Source organism: Macaca fascicularis, chromosome 6 (assembly GCF_037993035.2).
Source record: "Macaca fascicularis isolate 582-1 chromosome 6, T2T-MFA8v1.1".
Lineage (NCBI taxonomy): Eukaryota > Metazoa > Chordata > Mammalia > Primates > Cercopithecidae > Macaca > Macaca fascicularis.
In genome coordinates, this window is record NC_088380.1 from 134,967,328 (window position 1) to 134,990,233 (window position 22,906).

The window sequence follows — 22,906 nt, forward strand, 5'->3', positions numbered from 1 at the left end:
GATTTTCAGTTTTAGACTAATCACAAATGACCACTGCCAACTTCTGAAATGAACATTTCATGTCTCCTCTTTATTCTGAGTCTCACAGTCCTGGACCTCCAACTGATCATGTTCGTTTTGTCTTGTTTACAGGAACAGAAAGTACTTAAATACTACGGTCTGTACATTTTGACTTCTTACTATGTTTTCACTGCGGGGATGTGTATTTTTAAGCAAAATTCATGGGATTTAACCTCCTAAAATAAATTTTAAAATTATGGAGAATGTTGATTATCAAAATTGTTAATTTCTCAAATACTGCTATATGGTTAAGAAACATTTTCCCTTGAAAAATACTTTATATGCCAACTTAGAAAAGGTTTTTTAAAATATATATATATATTTGCAAGGGCTCGAAGATTACCTGTAGTCCAAAAGAAATTTAAATTAATTTTTACTACTACAAAATAGAGTGAACTGAATTAAAACCATTGCTAATAGCAGTTTGACTTATACAGACACTAGGAGAGTTACAAATTTTAATTTTGAAGTAGAATTCTCAAGAAAAAGAGAGAAAAACATAATGGGGACATATAACTGTTTTCAGGCATCAGGAGCAATTCTCATAACAGCAACATAGATCCAATTCTATTTTCTTTGTCACTGATCCCTTAATAAATCTACTGCCTTTCAAGTTATACTGCTTCATTAGGTATCTCATAAAAGTTCCCAAATAGCAATGGCAGTTTGTTATTCCTCAAAACGTTAGTGCAGTTGACATAGCTACTAGTGTTATTTTGGGCTCTTATAATTTAAAGCGTTAGTTAATTAATATCCTCTTCACTTTTTCTGATGTGTTGTTTACAAATTCAATTTGTTTATAAATTCAAAGTGATCAAAAATTGACATTATAGGATTAAAAATATTAAAACTCATTTTCTGAAAATGTGCTCCATTACTAAGTTATGTTTCTATGAATTACAGTAGTCAGAAAGACAAGTCTGCTGCTGGGGCTTTAACTTTGCAGGGCTAAATGATGAGATATGTCTATCACTTAAAGAAACATCAGGTGGTATCAGCTAAGCTAGGTAGGCTGCATATGGTTATATAGTGTACAACCATAGGGCATACCATTCATATCGATTCTTTGAATGATACCCTCTAGGTGTGTGCAGTCAAAATTTGAGCTAAGCCTAATTTAATAACTCTGACCTTGTAGCCCTGTACCTAGTTGAAAATGATTGTTTTTTCCAAAACATCGTATTTGGCCCATATTTTCTTTTATAATCATAGTGTACTTAGACTTTTTGGCAAAATTATGATACTAACTCTCTCTATACCTGGCCTCTCATCTATATTGTTTAATGGAAGACCTGAACTCAAATCTGATATCTAGGGTTAAGCTAGTTAATGAAACATATGTATGTTAATATTATGAATAAATAAAATAACCTCAAAATGACTCAATTACCATCCTAAAACCACTCTTCAAAGTTAATAAAACCCCCTTAATTACCAAATCAAACAGATTTTTTTTCCTCACTGCCTTTGATTTTTCTACTGCATTTAACACCTGACACTACTTTTCTCTTGAAAGTGTGCCCTTCCCTAACTTCAGGAATATAATTCTCTCTTTTGCTATCTCTCTAACACTGTGAGCTAGAACAAGGTGCATCTGAGCTGAGCTAGACTAAGGGCCTTCAATGTGGCTGTTCCATAGGATTCCAGCTGTAGTATTCCTGTTATCTTTTCACTCGTCCTGTTGTTCAGCCTGGGACACAGTATTCATCCTCATGGCTCTAAGGGCCACCTGTGTGTTGTTGACTCCTAAATCTCTAACTCTACCCTGGACATTCCTCTTAGCATTAGAGCTCTATAATTAAATACCCAAGACACCTAAAACTCAGCATGTCCAAGAAAGACTCAATAACTATTTTCTCCCAATCTGCACCTTCCTATACATGTTAACACCACCACTCTATGTCCAGTTTTGCTCAGCCAGAAACTTGTGTATCACTGTAGTTTTCTACTCTTTGACTCCCCACAACTAATCTGTCATCAGATTCCACTGATTAACCTCCCAAGCACTTGTTGAATCCTTTCTTCTATAGTCCTACATCATTATTGTCATAATTTCTTGCCTAGACTTATATAAAAATTTACCAGCTGGCGTTATTGTTCCCATTTTTTCATTCCACAATCTTTGCACTAAGAAAATAGGGGACACTTCTGTTCCCAGCCAAGACAGATTTATTCTCCTTCCTCAAATACACAAACAAATGGACAAAGTATAAGAAATCATGATTTTCAAGAAACTTGACGTCAGGCAACAAAAAATATAGATTCCTAAGAGATGGAAAACAAACACAGTGAATATCATGACTATTTCAGCTTATGGCTTTTAGGAGGGTTTTCAGACCATGGTGCAGACAGGGGGAACCCCAGCAGGATGCAGCAAGCCCCTAAGTGGGTGAGTCAGAGCTGAGAGTCCAGAAACAGACCCAATATATAGGAGCAACTGATTTTCAACAACATGCAAAGGCAATTCAATAGACAGAATGCAGTCTTTTCAACAAAGGGTGATGGTTATTAATATACTACAAAAAATAAACTTCATACAATATTAAAAAACTAATTCAAAATGGGTCATAGGCCTAAAGCTAGATAACTTCTAGAAGCAAACACTGAAGAAAACCCTTGTGACCTTAGATTTGGCAAAGATTTCCTAGACACAACATCAAAAGCATGATCCATAAAACAACAAATTTAATAAATAAAGCTTTGTCAGAGTTACAAATTTCAGCACTTCAAAAGATATGTTACAAGAAGAAAAGGCAAGCCACAGGCTAGGAGAAAACATGCGTAAATCATATATTTGATGAGGACTTATATCCAGAATAAACAAAGAACCCTCCAAACTCAATAAGAAAATAATTTTCAAATGGACCAAGATTTGAACTGACCCTTTACCAAAAAAGTGTCAGATCAAATAAAGACATGAAAAGATGGTCAACATTTTTTTATGTGAATCATTAGAGAATGTAAATTAAAACCACAGTGAGAAACCCCTGCATACCTATTACAATGGCTAAAATGGAAAAATCTGACTATACGAAGAGCTGGCTTGGTTATGGAGTAACTGATACTCTCATACACTGCTGCTAGAAATGTAAAATAGTACATTTTGGCAGTTTTGTAAGTAATTAAATATATTCCTCTCACATAATCCAGCCACTCCACGCCTAGATATACACCAAAACTAAAATGCTTATACAAACACTTGTACATGAATGTTCATAAGAGCTTTATCTGTAATAGCTAGAAACTGGAAACAAAGTAAGTGCCCATCAACATGGGAATATATAAATAAACTGTGCTATGTCCATACAATATTATTCCACAAAAAAAGGAATAAATGACTTATTCCCATCATAACACAGATGAATCACAGAATAATTATGCTGAGTAAAAGAAATCAGACAAAAGGCATATATGTAACAGTATGATTTCATTTATATAAAATTCTACACAATGCAAACTAATGTACAGTGACTGATCAGAGATTGCCTGGGGACAGGATGGGGGCTGGGAATGGACGAAAGGAGGAGCAAGATGGAGAGATTATAATGGGCAAAAGTAAGCTTTATGAGGCTGATGGATATGTTCATTATCTGATCGTGGTCATTTTATTGGTATACACACATCAAAACTTATCAAGCTATATGCTTCAAATGTATACATATGGAGCATGTATTATTACATGGGTGATGAAATAATCTTTACATGAAAAATCTTTACATATGTATATATGTCAATTAAACCACAATAAAGCTAGTTTAAAAATCTGCACAACACATCCATCATGATTAACCAAGAAAAAGATATAGCCTTGTCTTCTTGGGCTTACAGACTTTTAGGAGTCACGAAAACCTATGATATAAGGTATTGTTTGAGGAACTCTGTGGCCGTTTTACAGCATATCTTTAAGAGCTTTATTGTCCTCCTTGTCTTTTAGAAATAAGTGCTTAGAATCCTTCTATTCTTCAACACAGGGTACATGGGCTGGAAAAACTTGAGAAAATATTCAAGTGGCACCTGGGGACCAAAAATCTACTTGGAAAAACCAAGGCTCTAGATGAAATTATAGTTGGATTTTTTGACATGGATCCAAAGTTGAGAGTATTAATCCCAGCTCTGACTAGCGTGTGCAAACATGGAGTACATCTTAGGATCAGGACCAACTTCTTTAAGACTTTGAACTAAGCAAGTCTAGCCAGTACACACAGCTTTAATTTTCAAAAATTTTAGAACTCCATATGAAATGGGTTCTTTAGCTATCCCTCAATTGGCTCAGAACTCAGCCAGGGAGAAAGATATGTTTTATATATACACACATACATATTTTTTCTTTCCAACTTTTATTTTACATTCAGGGAGTACAAGTGCAGGTTTATTACATGGGAAAATTGCATGTCAACGGGTTTGTTGTGAAGATTATTTCATCACTCATGTAATAAGCCTAGTGCCTGATAAGTTTTTTGATCCTCACCCTCCTCCCACTTTCCACTCTCAAGTAGGCCCCAGTGTCTCTTGTTCCCTTGTGTTCACATGTACTGAATGTTCAGCTCCCACTTACAAATGAGAACATACGGTATTTGGTTTTCTGTTTCTGTGTTAATTCATTTAGAACAATGGCCTCCAACTCCATCCATGTTGCTGCAAAGGACATGGTCTCATTCTTTTTTTATGGCTACATAGTATTCCATGGTGTCTGTGTACCACATTTTCTTTATTCAGTCCACCATTGACGGGCATTTAGGCTGCTTCCATGTCTTTATATCGTGAATAGTGCTGTGATGAACGTATGTGTGCATGTGTCTTTATGGTAGAACATTTTATATTCCTTGGGTATATACCCAGTATTGCTGGGTCGAATGGTAGCTCTGTTTTAAATTCTTTGAGAAATCTCCAAACTGCTTTCCATAGTGGCTGAGCTAATTTACATTCCCACCAGCAGTAGATAAGCATTCCTTTCTTCACAACCTTACCAGCATCTACTTTTTAGTAACAGCCATTTTGACTGGTATAATATGGTATCTTATTGTGGTTTTCATTTATATTTCTCTAATGAGAGGTGGTGCTGAGCATTTCATATGCTTTTTGTCTGCACATACGTCTTCTTTTGACAAGTGTCTGCTCATGTCCTTTACCCATTATTTAATGAGGTTTTTTTTGCTTGTTAAGTTACTTATAGATTCTGGGTATTAGAACACTGTTAGAGGCGTAGTTTGCAAATATTTTCTCCTACTCTGTAGTTTGTTTACTCTGATAGTTTCTTTTGATGTGCAGAAGCTCTTTAATTGGGTCTCATTTGTCAATTTTTGTTTTTGCTGCAATTGCTTTTGGAGTCATTGTCATAAAATCTTTGCCAGAGCCTATGTCCAAAATGGCATTTCCTAGGTTTTCATCTAGAATTTTTATCATTTTAGGTTTTACATTTAAGTCTTTAACTGATCTTAAGTTAATTTTTGTATACGATGAAAAGAAGGGATTCAGTTTGAATCTTCTGCATATGCCTAGCCAGCTATTGCAGCACCATTTATTGAATAGGGAGTCCTTTCTTGGTTGCTTGTTTTTGTTGACTTTGTCAAAGATTAAATGGTTGTAGGTATGTGGCCTTATTTCTAGGTTCTCTAACCTGTTCTATTGATCTATATGTCTGTTTTTGTACCAGTAGTAGCATACTGTTTTGGTAGCTGTTGCCTTGTAGTATAGTTTAAAGTCAGGTAGTGTGATGCCTCTAGCTTTATTCTTTTTGCTTAGGATTGATTTGGCTATTCAGGCTGGTTTTTTTTTGTTTTGTTTTGTTTTGTTCCATATGAATTTTAAAATAGGTTTTTCCCAATTCTGTGAAAAATGTTGATAGTTTGATAGGAATAGCTAGAATCTGTAAATTGCTTTGAGCACTATGGTCATTTTAACAATATCGATTCTTCCTATCCATGAGCATGGAATGTTTTTCCATTTGTTTGTGTTGTCTCTGATTTCTTTGTCTCTGAAAGAAATCCGAGATAAAATCTCTAATAAAATACACTTACTGATTTGCATATGCTGAACTCACCTTGCATCCTAGGGATAAAGCTTACTTGATTGTGACGAATTAGTTTTTTGATGTGCTGCTGGATTCTGTTTTCTAGCATTTTGTTGAGGACTTTTGCATCTATGTTCATCAAGGATATTGGCCTAAAGTTTTCTCCTTTTTTGTTGTATCTCTGCCAGGTTTTGGTATAAGAATAATTCAGCCTTCATAGAATGAGTTAGGAAAGAGTCCCTCCTCTTCAAGTTTTTGGAATAGTTTCAATAGGAATGATACCAGTTCTTCTTTATTCATCTGGTGGAATTTGTCTGTGAATCCTTCTGGTCCCGTGCTTTTTCTGGTTGGTAGGCTTTTCATTACAGATTCAATTTCGAAACTCATTATTTGTCTGTTCAGAGATTCAATTTCTTCCTGACTCAATCTTGGGAGATGTTATGCTTCCAGGAATTTATAATTTCTTTAAGTTTTCTAGTTTGTGTGTACAGAGGTATTTTTAAGATTTTCTAGTTTGTGTGCATAGAGGTGTCTCTGAGGATTTTGGTATTTCTTTGGGGTTGCTTGTAATGTCCCCTTTGTCATTTCAGATTGTGTTTATCTCCATCTTTTCTCTTTTATTCTTTATTAGTCTAGATAGCAGTCTATCAATCTTATTTATTCTCTCAAAGACCCAACTTTAGGTTTTATTGATGCTTTGAATGTTTTTTCACATCTGAACTTCATTCGGTTCAGCTCTGAATTTGTTTATTTCTTTTCTTTTGTTAGCTCTGGGGTTGGTTTGCTCTAATTTTTCTAGTTCCTCCAGGTGTGAGGTTAAGTTGTTAATTTAAGATCTTTCTAACTTTTTGATGTAGGATTTTAGTGCTATAAACTTTACTCTTAACACTGCTTTAGCTGTGTCCTAGAGAGTCTGTTATGTTGTATCTTTGCTTTTATTAGTTATTAAATATCTTATTATGCTGTGGTCTGAGAGTTTGGTTGGTATAATTTCACTTTTCTTTAATGTATTGAGTGTGTGGTTAATCTAGAGTATGTGCTGTATTACAGATGAGAAGAATGTATATTTTGTTGTTGTTGGGTGGACTGTTCTGCAGATATCTGTTAAGTCCATTCGGCCAAGTGTTGAGTTTAAGTCTTGAATATCTTTGTTAGTTTCCTGCCTTAATGATCTGTCTAATACTGTCAGTGGGGTGTTAAAGCCTCCCGCTCTTATTGTGTTGTTATCTACATCTCTTTGTAGGTCTCTAAAAACTTGTTTTATGAATCTGGATGCTCCAGTGTTGGCTGCATGTATGTTTAGGATAGGGAAATCTTTTGTTGCATTGAACCTTTATTATTATGTAATGGCCCTCTTTGTCTTTTTTTGATCATTGTTGGTTTCAAGTCTGTTTTGTCTTAAATTAGAATAGCAAAACTCCCACTGTTTTTGTTTTCCATTTGCTTGGTAGCTTTTTCTCCATCCATTTACTTTGAGTCTATGGATGTCACTGCATGTGAGATGGGTCTCTTGAAGACAGCGTATAGTTGAATCTTGTTTCTTTATCTCTCTTGCTGCTCTGTGCCTTTTCAGTGGGGCATTTAGCCTGCTCATTTCCAATGATAATATTGGTATATGCTGATTTGATCCTGTCATTGCGTTTTGCAGGTTGTTATGCAGATTTGATCGTGTAGTTGCTTTACAGTGTCAATGGTCTATGTACTTAAGTCTGTTTTTCTGGTGGCTGATAACAGTCTTTCATTTCTATGTTTAACACTTCCTCAAGGACCTCTTGATAAGGCAGGTCTGGTGGCAAATTCCTTCAACATTTGCTTGTCTGAACAATATTTTATTTTCCCTTCACGTATGAAGCTTGTTTGGCTGAATATAAAATTCTTGGTTGGGATTTCTTTTCTTTAAGAATGCTGAATATAGGCACCAAACTCTTCTGGCTTGTAGGGTTCCTGTTGAAAGGTCCACTGTTATCCCGATGGGGTTGCCTTTGTAGGTGACCTGCTTCTTTTCTTTAGTTGCCTTTAAAAATTTTTTATTTCTTGTTGACCTTGGAGAATCTGATGATTGTATGACTTGAAGTTTGTCATCTTGTATAGTATTTCACAGGGGTACTCCAGGCTTCCTGAATTTGAATGTTGACTTCTCTAGCAAGGTTGGAGAATTTTTCGTGGGCAGTATCCTCAAATATGTTTTCCAAGTTGCTTGCTCTTTCTCCTGTTTCAGGGATGCCAATGAGTTGTAAGTTTGGTTTCTTTACATAATCTCATATTTCTCCGGGGTTTTGTTCAATCTTTCTAATTATTTTTTCTTTATTTTCATCTGACTGAGTTGATTAAAGAACAGTCTTTGAGCTCTGAGATTCTTTCCTCAGCCTGGTCTATTTTGCTGTTAATATTTCTGATTGTATTATGAAATTCTTGTAGTGAGTTTTTCAGCTCTATCAGATGAGTCTGCTTCTTTCTTAAGAACATGCCAGTGGTCATGGGGTGATGAGGACTATGTGCACGTGTGTCAGCAAAGCAGTGGGGGAAGGCTGTGGACAAGTGCATGCCAACAAAGTTGTGGGGAGAGGCTGCAGGTGGTAGAATGTTGGCAGAGGCCCATCTGCTGAAGTTCTCCAGTGGTTAGGCAGGGTTTGCTGGCAAAGGAGCTATGGAGGTGACCCCTGGGAAGAGCCCCAGATGGGCATCTAAGGCTGTGCTCCAAGTGGACAAAGCCATGCAGGGACACTGGGAGACTGGCAGATGGGGGACACTCAGATCAGACTGGCCCTGTCCCATGGGCAAGACTGCTCTGCTCTGTCCAGGTCCAATAGCCAACCAAGGCCAAAGCCCCATAAAGGAGGATGGCAAGCCTTGGGGTATGGGCATCATAGCCACTCTGGTGCCAATCCTCTGGGCTCTGCACAGGCTGGAATCCTGTCCCTGCCACCTATCCAATCAGCTCTCCCTATCAGCTCAAATATCCATGGAGGTTGTGGGATCTCCTGCATGTAAGATTCCAGAGACCCCTGCTAAGAGTGGGCCACTCCTCACCTATTTAACTCACTCCTTCCCCAGGATCTGCTCGGGGTCAGGAAGAGTCCCGGTGCTTGGCATCCCCGTGAAGGCTTCCTAGTTTCCTCCTACTTCAGTCCCAGTCTGTGTACTCCTTCCATACACTCTTAATGCCTTCCTTCTGAAGATCCTCTCAGAGTATGCCAGTCTTCTTAATGGTCTGATCTGTCAGTAGGAAATGCTCTTCCTGGCTATGTCTACTCAGCCATCTTGGCCCTTCTCTATTGAGTTTTTTTTTTTTTTTTTTAACTCCATGGGGAAATTCCTTATCCTTCACAGACACTAAGGTAATCCCTAACTACTGCAGATCCTGCTGCTAGATTGGATGCTCCTGATGGTCTCTTTTTTCACCACATTGCTAGCATACAGATCATGGTTACTGAGCACAAATCAATTTAAATGGCATTTAAGGAATCAGAACTTCCAAGCCCACCATTACCAACTCTCTCACTGCTAAACTTTTTGTATATGACCTACAAGAAAGTTGGGGACTCTTTATAGCAGCTGTTCTCAAGGTGTGGCCTCTGGGAGACCATTGAGATCCTTTCAGAGTGAGTTTGATTCAAAACTATTTTCACAATCGTATTAAGATGCTATTTACTTTTTTTTTTTTTTTTTAAATCATGTTAACACTTGCTCCGATGGCACAAGAGTAATGATGGTTGCTTAGCGCAGATTAAGGCAATGGCACCAAACTGTCCTAGCAGTCAACGCCATGAACTCACAGGGTATTTGAAAAAGCCATTTTCACTGAAGAATATAATTGGTGAAGCCATAAAATTAATAATAATCTTGGCCCTTGAATATACATTTTTAAAATATTTCTGTGACAAAATGTGCATTATACATTGTTGCTGACTGAAGCACCATGAGTGCACGTCTCAAGGAAAAGTTTCTGTGTAGTTGTGTGAGTTGTGCACTCCATTAGCAGCTTTTACTCAGAATACTATTTTTACTTGAAGAATGACTGACAAATTATAGCTATTCAGGGTTATTAATCTGGCAGACATTTTTTTGAAAATAATGCAGTGAGCCTGTCACTTTAAGAAAAGCCACAGACTGTATATTTGATGCTAATGTTAAAAATCCAAGCTTAAAAATAACATAATTCAGAAAGATTATTCAACACTGTATGCTTGATAGTTTCCCAGCAATTTGAAGGCATTTGTATGAGTCTGATGGTGATATTTTCAAATATGATTTTTTGATCATACATAGTAAAATATGTCAACTTTGGAAAGATGTGCATAATACGGTACATCAACATATTTCAAATGACTAATGCATGTTACAAAATCCATTCAAAGCTTTAGACAAACCAATGGACTTTATGTAACAGAGTACAAAAAGTGTACTAATATGGTTTCAGATTCTACATGGTTAACTAAACTTTAAGAATTACTCCTTATAAGTTTTAGTGCAATATCAAAGAATAATCACAATTATCTGAAAAGTCTATGTGATATTCCTCTTCTTTTCCATCTATGTATCTGTTTGAGGATAGATTTTCATTCCTCAACAAAACAAAACAAAACATCACCACAACTTAAATACAGAAGCAGCTATGAGAATCCAACTGGCTTCTATTAAGGCAGACATCAAAAAGGTTTGCAAAAATGTAAAACAACGACACTTGTTTCCGCACATTTTGTTTTCAAAACTGTAGTTTTTCACAAAAGTGTTACTTATATTAACATGCAATGGATTCATTGTTGTTATTTTTGAATAAGTCAATAAATGTCTTAATATTTTCATCTTTAATTTCTAATTAGGTTATTATCAAAGTAGAGATAATCAATGATTTTAAGAGTTTAAATGGGTCTGAGATCAACGTATTTGAAAACTACTGCCCTGACGTATCAGATTTTAGTCCATTGGTGTCTTGTCATCTTTTAAAAATGGATTCATGCTCGATGAATTGTTTTCAAAATATATTCATTGTTATATAGATTTCTTTTTATTTTTAGTTTATATTAAGAGTAAGCAATTCTAAAGCAGAAGGAAAGGGAGAGTCAGAGACAGAAATCACAATATTTAGGACTTAAAAAGGGTAGGAAATTCTTGAACTGATCTAGCTCAGCGTAGGTTAAGGGGGCACACTGAATAGCATACACACAGAAGAGACAGTTTGGAAATTAGCTTTATTTCAAGACACTTAAAAAAATCATATTCACTCCAATTTGATCCTGTAATCTAATAGCTACTAAAAAAACTAAGAAGGATTATTAAAGAATCACAAACTTACCTATACAATCTCCATTTGCATCCTGCTTATAACCCATGTTGCATTCACATCGGTAGCTTGAGACAGTAGGTATACAGCGTCCATTTAAACAAAGGTTAGCATGATGCTTACAGATATCTATTGTCTGGTTCAGAATTGCTATGGAAAATTAAAGCACAATTATATTTAATCATTACAACATGCATTACTTTCCTGAATTGATTTTTAAAGGACATTTAATAGTAAATTAATTATGTGTATATCATAAGCTCATGTTATTTTATATTTTATTAAAACTTTAATGTGAAGAATCTAAAAAATATTACTGAGACACATGCTTGCAACTTGTATTTGTTAAGTGACAGATCTGAAAATACTGCCCATAAGGATGTCTTTTTAAAATTACAGGTATGTTCTACCATACACTTGAGTGCTTTCCATTTCTCCTTTGTAACTCTGCTGAATATTCAGACATAGCAAATTGGCAATATGCCAAAAAGAATAAACATAACACTGTAGGACATCCTTAAATATTATTAGCAAGAGGGTGCTTTTAAAAAGAATGAAGTTAAATGTCAAGTACACAAATGCCAACTCTGGTCTGAAGCCCACGGTTTTCAATTTCTTAAGCAATTTCACAAAAAAGGGTGAGGAAAGGAAAGATATGTACATTACAATATTTGGATCGGCACAGAGCAAGACATTCAGTTTATCTCAGTTGAGAAATGGTTCTGGAAAATAAGTCAAGGAGTGAATGAACAGGGCAGCTTTAAATAGCCAAATGAAATTCACTGGAACCAAAAACATGCTTTTTGGTGGTGTCAACTGGACTGGAGTATTACTGGGCTCTCATATGTATTTTCAAAGACATGGGTCACACATTCTTTTCTCTAATTTAACAGAAAGTTTACACAACAGAAAAGTAACATTTTCCTATTACATTTTCCCAAATTTAGTGTTACTACGTATCAGACCCTGAAATAGGTTTCCCTCTGTCTCTCTCTCTCTCTCTCACACACACAAACACATACACACACGTGCAAGTATGTCCACACAACCCTTCTGAAAGATTAAAATTATGTTAGATATTATAATATCACTTGAGGCAGCAAACTAAAGAGTCCACAGGAAAACTGACCACTTACTTAGTCCAGTGATGATAGGTCCCTGTCCCCCGGCCCCCACGCCGGCTCCCCCAACGCCAGGAGAAAAGCCATTGCCTCCAGGGATGGGGATGAAGCCTGTCCCTCCTGGGCCATAGCCATTGCCATTGCCACTTGGGGCAAAGCCATTTCCCCCAGTGCCTCCAGGTCTGGAACCAGCACTCCCTGGAATCCCTCCCATTGGAAGGCCATCCATGCAAAGTCTGCGATATTCCTCTAGAAGAAAAGAAACTTGACGTTAAGCACAGGTGAATGTCTTTCTGCATAACAAAAGCAAAGATATTTGAGCTCTGGGTGAAAGATCAGGAGGTTTAAAAACTGAATTGAAATACTAACATTCAAAATAATTTAAAAAACAACACTTGGACAAAAATAAGTCAAACAGCTTCCAGGTATCTGTCTGATGTTACTACATTAGGTATTATCAAAACTGATCGTAAATAACAATGCTATCTCATTCCCCACAAAAACACTCAAGTCATATTGAAAACACACAAAGGAAGACAAATATGACTTGACTTCAAGGAAAAGAGCAAAATATATACATATATATTTTTGAGACAGGGTCTCACTCTGTCACATAGGCTGGAGTGCAGTGACATGACCATGGATGGCTATAGCCTCAACTGCCCAAGCTCATGTGATTCTCCCACCTAAGCCCTGCAAGTATCTGGGATTACAGGCATGCACCACCATGCCCGGCTAATTTTTGTATGTTTTGTAGAGATGAGATTTTGCCATGTTGCCCAGGCTGGTCTTGAACTTCTGGACTCAAGCGATCCACCTGCCTTGGCCTCCCAGAGCGCAAAATACATTACTGTTACTAATTTTCCTAACAGTGTCTGTGCCGAGGAGACTGACAGCCAGCCACATACCAGAACCTCTGACAGGACAGGCTTCAGGAATGGTTCCAATGCCCCAGCAGCGGCCAGGCTCACAGCAGCACTGCATTTTCGTCATTCTCCCTGGGAGCTCTTGTGCACAGCGACCATTCACCAGGCCCGAGAAACACATGCCTGTTCTCTGATCTGTGCATGTAAAAATAAAACAGAAGACATGGCAGAATTACCTCAGGTTCTTACAACAATCACTGCACATGAGATGAATGTAGGTGAAGTGACTCATACTACTTAATCTCTATTATCTATTCCTTTCTTCACTCTCTTAATTTCTGTCCATTTATTCCTTCCTTTGCTCATTTGGCCAGCAAACATTGATTGAGCCAGGGACAGAACAAGGAAAGAGGTGGAGCAGATGGGAGGACAGACCACAGTAAGAGCTAAAGTCGGGCAATTCTGAAGCTTGAAGGAAAGCAACCACCCAGTCCTAATCCTCAGCCTGGAGATGCGCACTGTCTTATGTCACTGTGATATTGTGGTTGTCTGTAATGCAGCAATATCTGACTGATGATTTTATACAAGTTGATCAGAAGCAACATGAAACAGTGACATTTGAGAAGGCAGCTGACTAAAATGAGGGCATGAGCCATAGAAGTATCTGAGGAAAGAGCAGCTTCTGAGGAAGAAGAGAATGTGCTTCATGTGTGTGAAGAACGATGGGCCACTAAGACTAGGGAACAGCATGCGGAAAGGAAAGTGCAAGAGCATGAGCTCAGAGAGACAGCAGAGGCTAGCACGGATAGTCCTATAGGCCATTAGGAAAGGACCTTGGGATTTCATTTGGATTTTGAGTGGAGGGTTTGGAGATTTCCTGGATGGTTACAATGAGAGAAGACAATGGTTTACATTTTCAAGAAGATCTCTTTGGCTGCTATGAGAACTGACTGTAGTGAGAGCACAGAGAACAGTAAGGAGGACACTAAAGACATTCAGGTGAGAGACGATGGTGGCTTTGATGAGGGTGGCAGCAGTGGAGATGATGAGGCTGAGCAGAGGGCAGACATGTTTTGAAGGTACAGCCAATAGGAACTTGCTTGGGTGTGGGGTACAGAAGAAAGAGAGTCTTAGTCATTTCCTAAGTTTTTGACTTATACAGCTGAAATGGGGATGGCGAGGGAAGAAACAGGATTAGAGAACACAAGACAAGGCTCCTCTTTAAAACATGTTACATTTGGAATGTTAAATAAATGAGCCTGGAATGAAGAAGCATAGTCACGCTGAACATACATATCTGTGAATTGTCAGTGTATATATGTCATTCTAAGCCAGAGCTGGATGAGACAGTTTCAAGAACTAGGGAAAACTGATTGTGCCAAACTAGGTATTGAGAGGCAAAATAAGGTGACCATTCAGAGGTACGCACAGTTTGGCAGGGCTACTATGGTAAAGAGTCTGTGCATTATCCAGTAGGATTTGATGTAAGGAAGTGACATGATCAAATACGACTATAATAATGTCACTCTGACAGCAGGATACACAATGGATCAAAATGATCAGATAAAGCCTAGAAGACAGGTTTGATGATTGCAAAAGACTGCATAAAATGCAAAGTTGCATAGGGATAAATTATCAATATCATCTGTAAACTCTACAGGTTTTAACTGAAACTGCCTTTACAGTAACCAATGGAAAAACATGTGAGCTTAATTAACAACATATTATTCAACCCTATCAAGATGCTTTCAAAGTTGTTTTGTCTATGGTCACAAGAAGAAAGATGTACCACAGCAATCAGGATCTGCATATCAATAATGAAGATGAAACTGTTAATTGCTTATAATTCCATTAACAGGTAAAGTTAAAATTTTTAGCACTGGATACAGAGTTTAAAGTAAGCACATTATGTCCTCTAATGGCCCATATATAGCATGCCTCAGGTCGCTTTTAAACTATCATAAAATAATTGAATTACCTTTAATATACTCTGTATAAGAATGGAACAGTTCCTTCTATTTCTCCCCCAAAGTCCCAGTATGACCCAAAGCCGAGCATTAAATGTGATGTATGCACACATACTTAAAGGCACTGCAGAAATTTCAAAAACTTGAGTTGGATTTGGACAGGCTGTCATTAGGAATAATTTCACAGCTAAGTTTCTATTCCTAAGAATAATCAAAGGAAACAGTTTTTGGAATATTCATTTTATGAACCCAAAGTATCATACACTACCCCCTCAAGACCAGGATGTAAATTAAGATAAGAAAGTTCCAAACTCTTAACAACAACCACTAACATTATAAAACACAATCAGTCCTACAAGTTAGGATGAATATATTTATCTCTTCAAGGCTTCTACAAGAAGGAGGTTGTAATATAGAATTTGAAAACAAAACAAAACAAAACCCTAGCCTTGAGTCAAGAGTCCTAGTTTTACATTCAAATATTATTAATTGTTTGATTTTCAACCATATTTAACTCTTCTTCTGTACAGAACATGGTTGGTGGGAGAATGAAATAAAACAACATATGCTCTGTTTCTTGCGGCTTTCATGGTGAATTAGCTACTCTGAATGTTCCTCTCAATTAAAATATCCTGGATAAAATGTGAAAAAATACTGAAAAATACATCATCCAGCTCGCATGGAATGAAGGATAAAACAGAGTCCCCAAATGAGGTGAAATGAGAATCTTAGGAAGTATCTGAACAACTAATTGCACCTTTAGGCTACTTTTAAACTCTGGAGACGGTGAATTTCAACTCTGATAGTTTCACAGGGCCCAGGGCATAAGATATAAAAAGCCCAGATTCCAATCTCCCCAATACATAACAGAAAACTCCCTCGTAAGGTAGGGTTCCAAAGAGCCATATCCTTAGTTTCAGGATATAGTATATGGATAAGGTAATGGAGGCAACTAAGAAACTTGCTTGTCTCTACTTTGATGCTGTGTGGAGGAAAAAGAAAGATCTCTCCTAAGAATCAGTAACCACAAGGTCTTCCTCACATCAATAGCTTTGATGGCTCAATTCATAGTAGGTTTTTTGGTCTGAAGAACTTCAAAGGAAGAATATAACGTAAAGAGGTTCTCAGGTAGAGATACTCCAAGCAACTCACAAAAGCCAACACAATTAGAGGACTTAATATTAATGAAAAGTCTCAAAAAATTCTCATAAAGTTCCAAGAAAAAAAGAGCTGCTAACAGGAAAATACACTATAACACACTAAGAAACAAAAACTAGTTAAGTAACCAGCATAGTTTTGATATTGAAATGGTCAGACCAATTCTGTCAATTATTATTTTAAATTATTAATAATTAAATAATTAATAACAATTATATTTAATAGGTTTAAAGCAATTCAAGTCCAAAGATATGAACAAGAGGAAAAGGTCCATAAACAATGAATAGGAACAGACTTAGAAGAGCTCAAACTTCTATAAATGAAATGAAGTATCTGATGAATATATTACACAAGTGTATTGCACATGGATAAAGAGAGAATTACTAAGTTGGCAGATACAAACGAATATATTATTTTCAATTAGCATATAGAGACAAAGAATTTGAAATATTAAAAAGAGGTCAAGAAATATGAAGGTGAGAATGAAAAGCTAATTAGATGTACACCTGTGTACATCTCATATGCTTTGTCTGTATCCCCACCCAAATCTCATCTTGAATTCCCACATGTTGTGAGAGGGACCTGGTGGGAGGTAATTGAATGATGGGGGCAGGTCTTTCCTGTGCTGTTCTTGTGATAGTGAATAAGTCTCAAGAGATCTGATGGTTTTAAAAACGGGAGTTTCCCTGCACAAGCTCTTCTCTTGTCCGCCACCACGTGAGTCATGCCTTTCACCCTGCATCATGATTGTGAGGCCTCCCCAGCCAAGTGGGACTGTAAGTCCAATAAACCTCTTTCTTCTGTAAATTGCCCAGTCTCAGGTATGTCTTTATCAGCAGCATGAAAACAGACTAATACAACATCTAATAAGAGTACTAGGAAGAGTAATAAGCAGAATGGGAAAGAAGCAGTATTTAATGGATACTTAGAACTTTCTAGCAATGTGGTAAAACCTCAGATTTAAGAAGTCCAATACATTCAAAGTAGGATAAATAGAGATCCACAATTAGACATACCACTGTGAAACTGCAGAACTAAAAAAGTAAAGATCTTAAAAATAGGTGGAAAAACAAGACAGATCACCTGCTAAGAAATGGCTGACTTCTTAACAGCACCAATGGATGCCAGAACACAATGAAATAATATCTTAGTATACTCTGATAAAATAACTGTCAACTGAAAATTCTGTACTGTGATAAATCATGTTTTCAGGGGGCAAATTACGGTCATTTTCAAGAAAACAAAACCAGAGTTTTCTACCAAGAGTTTTTTGATAAAGAAAATGTTGAAAGAGGTACTTCAGGCAAAAGAAAAAAGATCCCAATGGAAGGTTTGAGATATAGGAAGAAATGATGAGCAAAAAATATTAAAATTTTTAATATTTTGTATGGGTAAATATAAGTAAGTACTAACATATTAAACAATAATGATTAAGTTGTCACATATAGGGAATGGCAATATACTAGATTTTTAAAAGTTGCGAGGGGAAGATCAAAGTTTAATCACTTAAATATTCTTTTATTGTTTATATATAGGTAAACATATAGGTTAATTTTAGACTTTAAATATGCATCTTAAAACAGCTAGGATAGCCACTGAAGCCACAGAAATAAAGTATATAACTTCTTAACAAATAGGAGAAAGAGAATCGAGTTCACGGCAGCAGGTCGGGGGATCCTGAATAAATCTAAAAGAAACCAAGAAAGGAGAAAATATACAAAAAAAGCAAGATAAATAGGAAGCACAATGACTATGGTAAAAATAAAAACAAATATATCAGTACTATAATAAATACACATGGATTTAAATCTCAGTTGAAAAGACAAAGATTTACAGACTGTAAAAATAAAACAACAAATAGATACAGACTGTTTAAAAGAAATGCATTAAAAACATAAGGAAGAGGAAAGATTGAGAGGAAAAATACATAGTAGGTATATACTTACCGCTTTTGATACCACTCACAAAATGTGATACAAAATAAACCCAAAGAAAATAGTTAGAAATAGACCAAGAATAAAGAAAAAATTAGAGTCAATACATAATTTTAAAATGGTTCAATTCACCAGGAAAATATGAGAGATACTTTTAAACATTTATCACCTATAGCATAGCATCAAGCTATGTAAAATAAAAATTTACAAGACTACATGGAGAAACTGAGAAATCTACCTCCATAGTGGAAAATTTACATGACTTTTTCGGTAATAGATATAGTAGACAAAATTCTGTAGGTACAAAGAAAAATTGAATAGTACAATTAAGTTTGATCTAATGGATATATCTACAATCTAGCATCCATCAGTTGGAGAATACCCATCTTTTTTGAGTCCATAGGGAAGATTTATAAAAATAAATCATTTGCTAAACCATGAAGCAAATACTGTACCAGAATATTTCTAAGAATTGGTATCAACTGATAATATTCTTGGACCACAATGTATGAAATGAAGTTGGAAATCAATAACAAAATAAACAAGAAAACATCCTATAGTTCTAAACAACTCATGGACCAAATACAGTATCACATTGAAAATAAGGTAATATGTATAAAAATGTTGATACGGTTTGGTTGTGTCCCCACCCAAATCTCAACTTGAATTGTATCTCCCAGAATTCCCACATGTTGTGGGAGGGACCCAGAGGGAGGTAACTGAATAATGGGGGCTGGTCTTTCTCATGCTATTCTCATGATAGTGACTAAGTCTCACAAGATCTGGTGGGTTTATCAGGGGTTTCTGCTTTTGCTTCTTCCTCATTTTCTCTTGCTGCTGCCATGTAAGAAGTGCCTTTTGCCTCCTGCCCTGATTCTGAGGCCTTCCCAGCCATGTGGAACTGTAAGTCCAATTAAACCTCTTTTTCTTCCCAGTCTCTGGTATGGCTTTCTCAGCAGCAAGATAACAGACTAATACAAATGTCAAGCACAGTGTTGCAAGTACTTATCAGGAATCCATTCTATACCAGTCCCAAGACTTTGTGAGTATGCAATGATCTTGAGAGGGGTTCACAAATGCATATTTACATTGAACACTGCAACGTTGAGTAATACTTTGCAGTTTATTGGCACTACCATGATTCACATTTATGAATATGCCACTGTGGCTAATAAAATCCAAATTCATTTACAATTATTACTAAATACCGAAGAACATTTTCATTATGTATGCTCTCACAAATATTAAATTATCATAATGTGGGGATCTGAAGTACATTTTTTATGTTAAAGAGAGGTCTTTAAATAAAAAAAATTCATAATTGGCTGGGCACAGTGGCTCACACCTGTAATCCCAGCACTTTGGGAGACCGAGGCAGGCGGATCACGAGGTCAGGAGATAGAGACCATCCTGGCTAACATGGTGAAACTCTGTCACTATTGAAATACAAAAAATCAGCCCACCGTGGTGGCACGTTGCTGTAGTCCCAGCTACATGGGAGGCTGAGGCAGGGTAATCACTTGAACCCAGGAGGTGGAGGTTGCAGTGAGCTGAGATCACACCACTGCACTCCAGCCTGGCGACAGAGCAAGTATCCATCTCAAATAATAATAATAATAATAATAATAATAATAACCATTGTTCTACACAGTTTGGAAACCTCTGGTCAGTCCTATAATATATATACTGAAGGAAACTAAGCCATAGGTGAGAGAATGGAGAGGCAGCAACAGAGGATTGCAAAGTAAATTGTAACTTTTTTTCATAAATTCCACAATTAGCCTTTTCTAGTAACAACAAGGAGGCAAGCAACCTACTTCTCATTCCTTCAGCCAAAACCTACCAGGATGAGACACACACTGGTGTAGCGTCTCATAGTTAAGGTCTCCAAAAAGGCATATTACAAAGCAAATCAGAGCCTAAGAATTACCCCTATTTCCTTTGTATGAGATTTCATGGCCCTTAGAAAGCACTGTATTAAAAACTGTATCATGTGGAAGAATATTAGAAATAAAAAAGTCACCTGACAGAAATAAGAGCTGTCCAGGTACACTATCCCTCGAAACAGGGAATCATTAGGGGCAAAGGCAGATGAAAAGCTGTAAAAACAAAATTCTTCTAATGCTTGCTATATGTTTAACTTGCTATATGTTTAACATCTAATGCTTGCTATATGTTTAACTGTAGAACTGACGTGTCCTAAGTAACGAAAACAAGTCTATTCCTCTAATCATTTTCTATCGTCCTTACTACATTTCCTGAACAAGGCTTATAAGCAGTCATATTTACAGTCACACTGAGAAAAAGGAAGTAATTCATCACCTCTGATTAAAATATAAATCTATCTTGAAATGTAATAAAGGTACACTTATCAGAGTTTGTTTCATGGCTTGACATTTAGTGTAAACTTGATTTAAGAGAACTAATGGTTAATTATACAATGTGATGAAAACTTGGCAAAAATTGGGGATTGTACCTTGAAATAAATGTCTCCTGTGGAATGAGGTTTGCTCATTAAAAAATGAAGGGTTCAGCCAGAAAACACCAATGAGGTAAGCCCAGGTCAGAAAAATAGTGATAGACAGTAGGTGTTCGGTAAATAGCAGCCACTGTCTCATGCTTTGTCTCCTGAGACTGGATGCCTGCACTCAGCCCTTTGATGGTCTGGTTCCCGCCTGGGTTCCCCTTGACTGATTCTGTGGATTCTTACTATTCCGAAAATACTTTCATGTTTACATTGTTCAAGAGTAACTACAGAACTCGGAGCAATGAAAAGGAACCACTGTGTATCCCAGGTTTATTTCTTCCTTTAAAATAGTGAATGACATGCTTCTTCCTAACTGTAAGGAAAACTTCTCCTTCTAAGACACTTATTCCTTTCTTAATTAAAACTAATATCCTCGTTCCCACCAATAGCTTTTATATAATTCTGAAGCTAAAACTAAAGCACTATTTAGTATACTCTTTCATTTCTGGTTCCCCCTTTAGTTAAATAATTTTAGGAATTTTGGGTTCTCCAGGTGTTTTGTTTCAAATGCACACATGCATGTGGAATCAACACCCAGCATTACATAAAGTGCTGTGTAATACATAAATAATTGTGTACCTTGCTCTTTTCTTGAAAAATGAAAAAAACAAAACAAAACAAAACATACACTAGTCATCACTTCTGCCTCAAACTTCCTCTTATATTAGTATTATATTTTTTCACATTATGTTTTCAGGTTTTTTTTTTTTTTTTTTTTTTGGAGACGGAGTCTCACTCTGTCGCCCAGGCTGGAGTGCAGTGGTGCCACCTCCACTCACTGCAAGCTCCGCCTCCCGGGTTCACGCCATTCTCCCGCCTCAGCCTCCCGCCTAGCTGGGACCATAGGCGCCCGCCACCACGTGCGACTGATTTCTTTGTATTTTTAGTAGAGATGGGGTTTCACCGTGTTAGCCAGGATGGTCTCGATCTCCTGACCTCATGATCCGCCCGCCTCGGCCTCCCAAAGTGCTGAGATTACAGACATGAGCCACCGTGCCTGGCCAGGTTTTGTTTTTTCAAGAATACTCCACAGCAGTATTGTGCACTAACACTTTTGGAAGGCTTGAGGAAATGCCTTAGCATGCTGCGGCACCATCATATTACTGGAAGAATTTCTAAATGCTTAAATCCATTTTCTGAACTTAACTGGCACTTTTGGGTCCTGTGCTTAAGGTCCTTTCTCACTCTCTGTACACAATAGCAGCAGACACATCCTGCACACAGAAGTTGCTCACTGCTCTTTGCCAATGCGTTATTTATTGCTGGCTGCCAGCCATTCTTCTGTGCCTATATAACAATGTGGAAATTAGGTATTAATCATTCCTTGGACATGACCATGACAGTTACTTCCAAAATTACTTAAGGCTCATTAAGTAGTGCTATTTAAAACGCTTTTTAGAGAAATATTATTAGGTACGTTTTAACTCCTTTTTTTTTTTTTTGGAACTGGCATATGTTAGTGCTCTATGCTAAAAAAAAAGTTCTTTCCTGGACACTTAAAAAGATGATGAAACACACTAGATAGATAAACAAATCAGAAATTTGACTTTTATATTTAGTATACAATGAAAGCAGAAAATTATCATGTCTTATAATTAAATTGCCCAGTTAAACTCTCCTGCCAAGTGAAACTGTTTTCTGGCACACAAAAGAAACAGGATCAAGTTTATTGATGCTTTATCATGTGGTATACACTCAGAATGTCCATGTTAACTAGAATAAGGAATTAAGGCAACGTTCAGCAAATGTTACTTTCAGCACATGTGAGCTCTCAGAATAAAGCTGCAGATTACACACAATTTAGTATAAAAAAAGCTCTAAGTCATCCAACTCTTTATCATTAGCATACATGTGGTTAGAAAATAAAGAGCGTGGGAATATCTCCACCATATATAATTCAACCAAATAAATTCAATCTGAGAAAATACAGACTCAGAATTTTAAAAATCAAAGATCTCATTCACATTAAAATGTTAGAT

The 22,906-nt window shown here is 36.7% G+C and overlaps 1 protein-coding gene across 1 annotated transcript in view; it reads right to left on the bottom strand.

Annotated features, from left to right (window-relative positions):
* The window catches only part of FBN2 (fibrillin 2), a 269,644-nt gene that overhangs the window by 116,709 nt on the left and 130,029 nt on the right, over positions 1-22,906 (bottom strand). The window contains exons 9-11 of the mRNA XM_005557677.4: positions 13,384-13,536; positions 12,491-12,724; positions 11,367-11,504 (exon numbers count right to left, since the gene is read on the bottom strand). Of these exons, the coding sequence (XP_005557734.3) occupies positions 11,367-11,504; positions 12,491-12,724; positions 13,384-13,536 (525 nt within the window). The remainder of the gene's footprint in view (positions 1-11,366; positions 11,505-12,490; positions 12,725-13,383; positions 13,537-22,906) is intronic.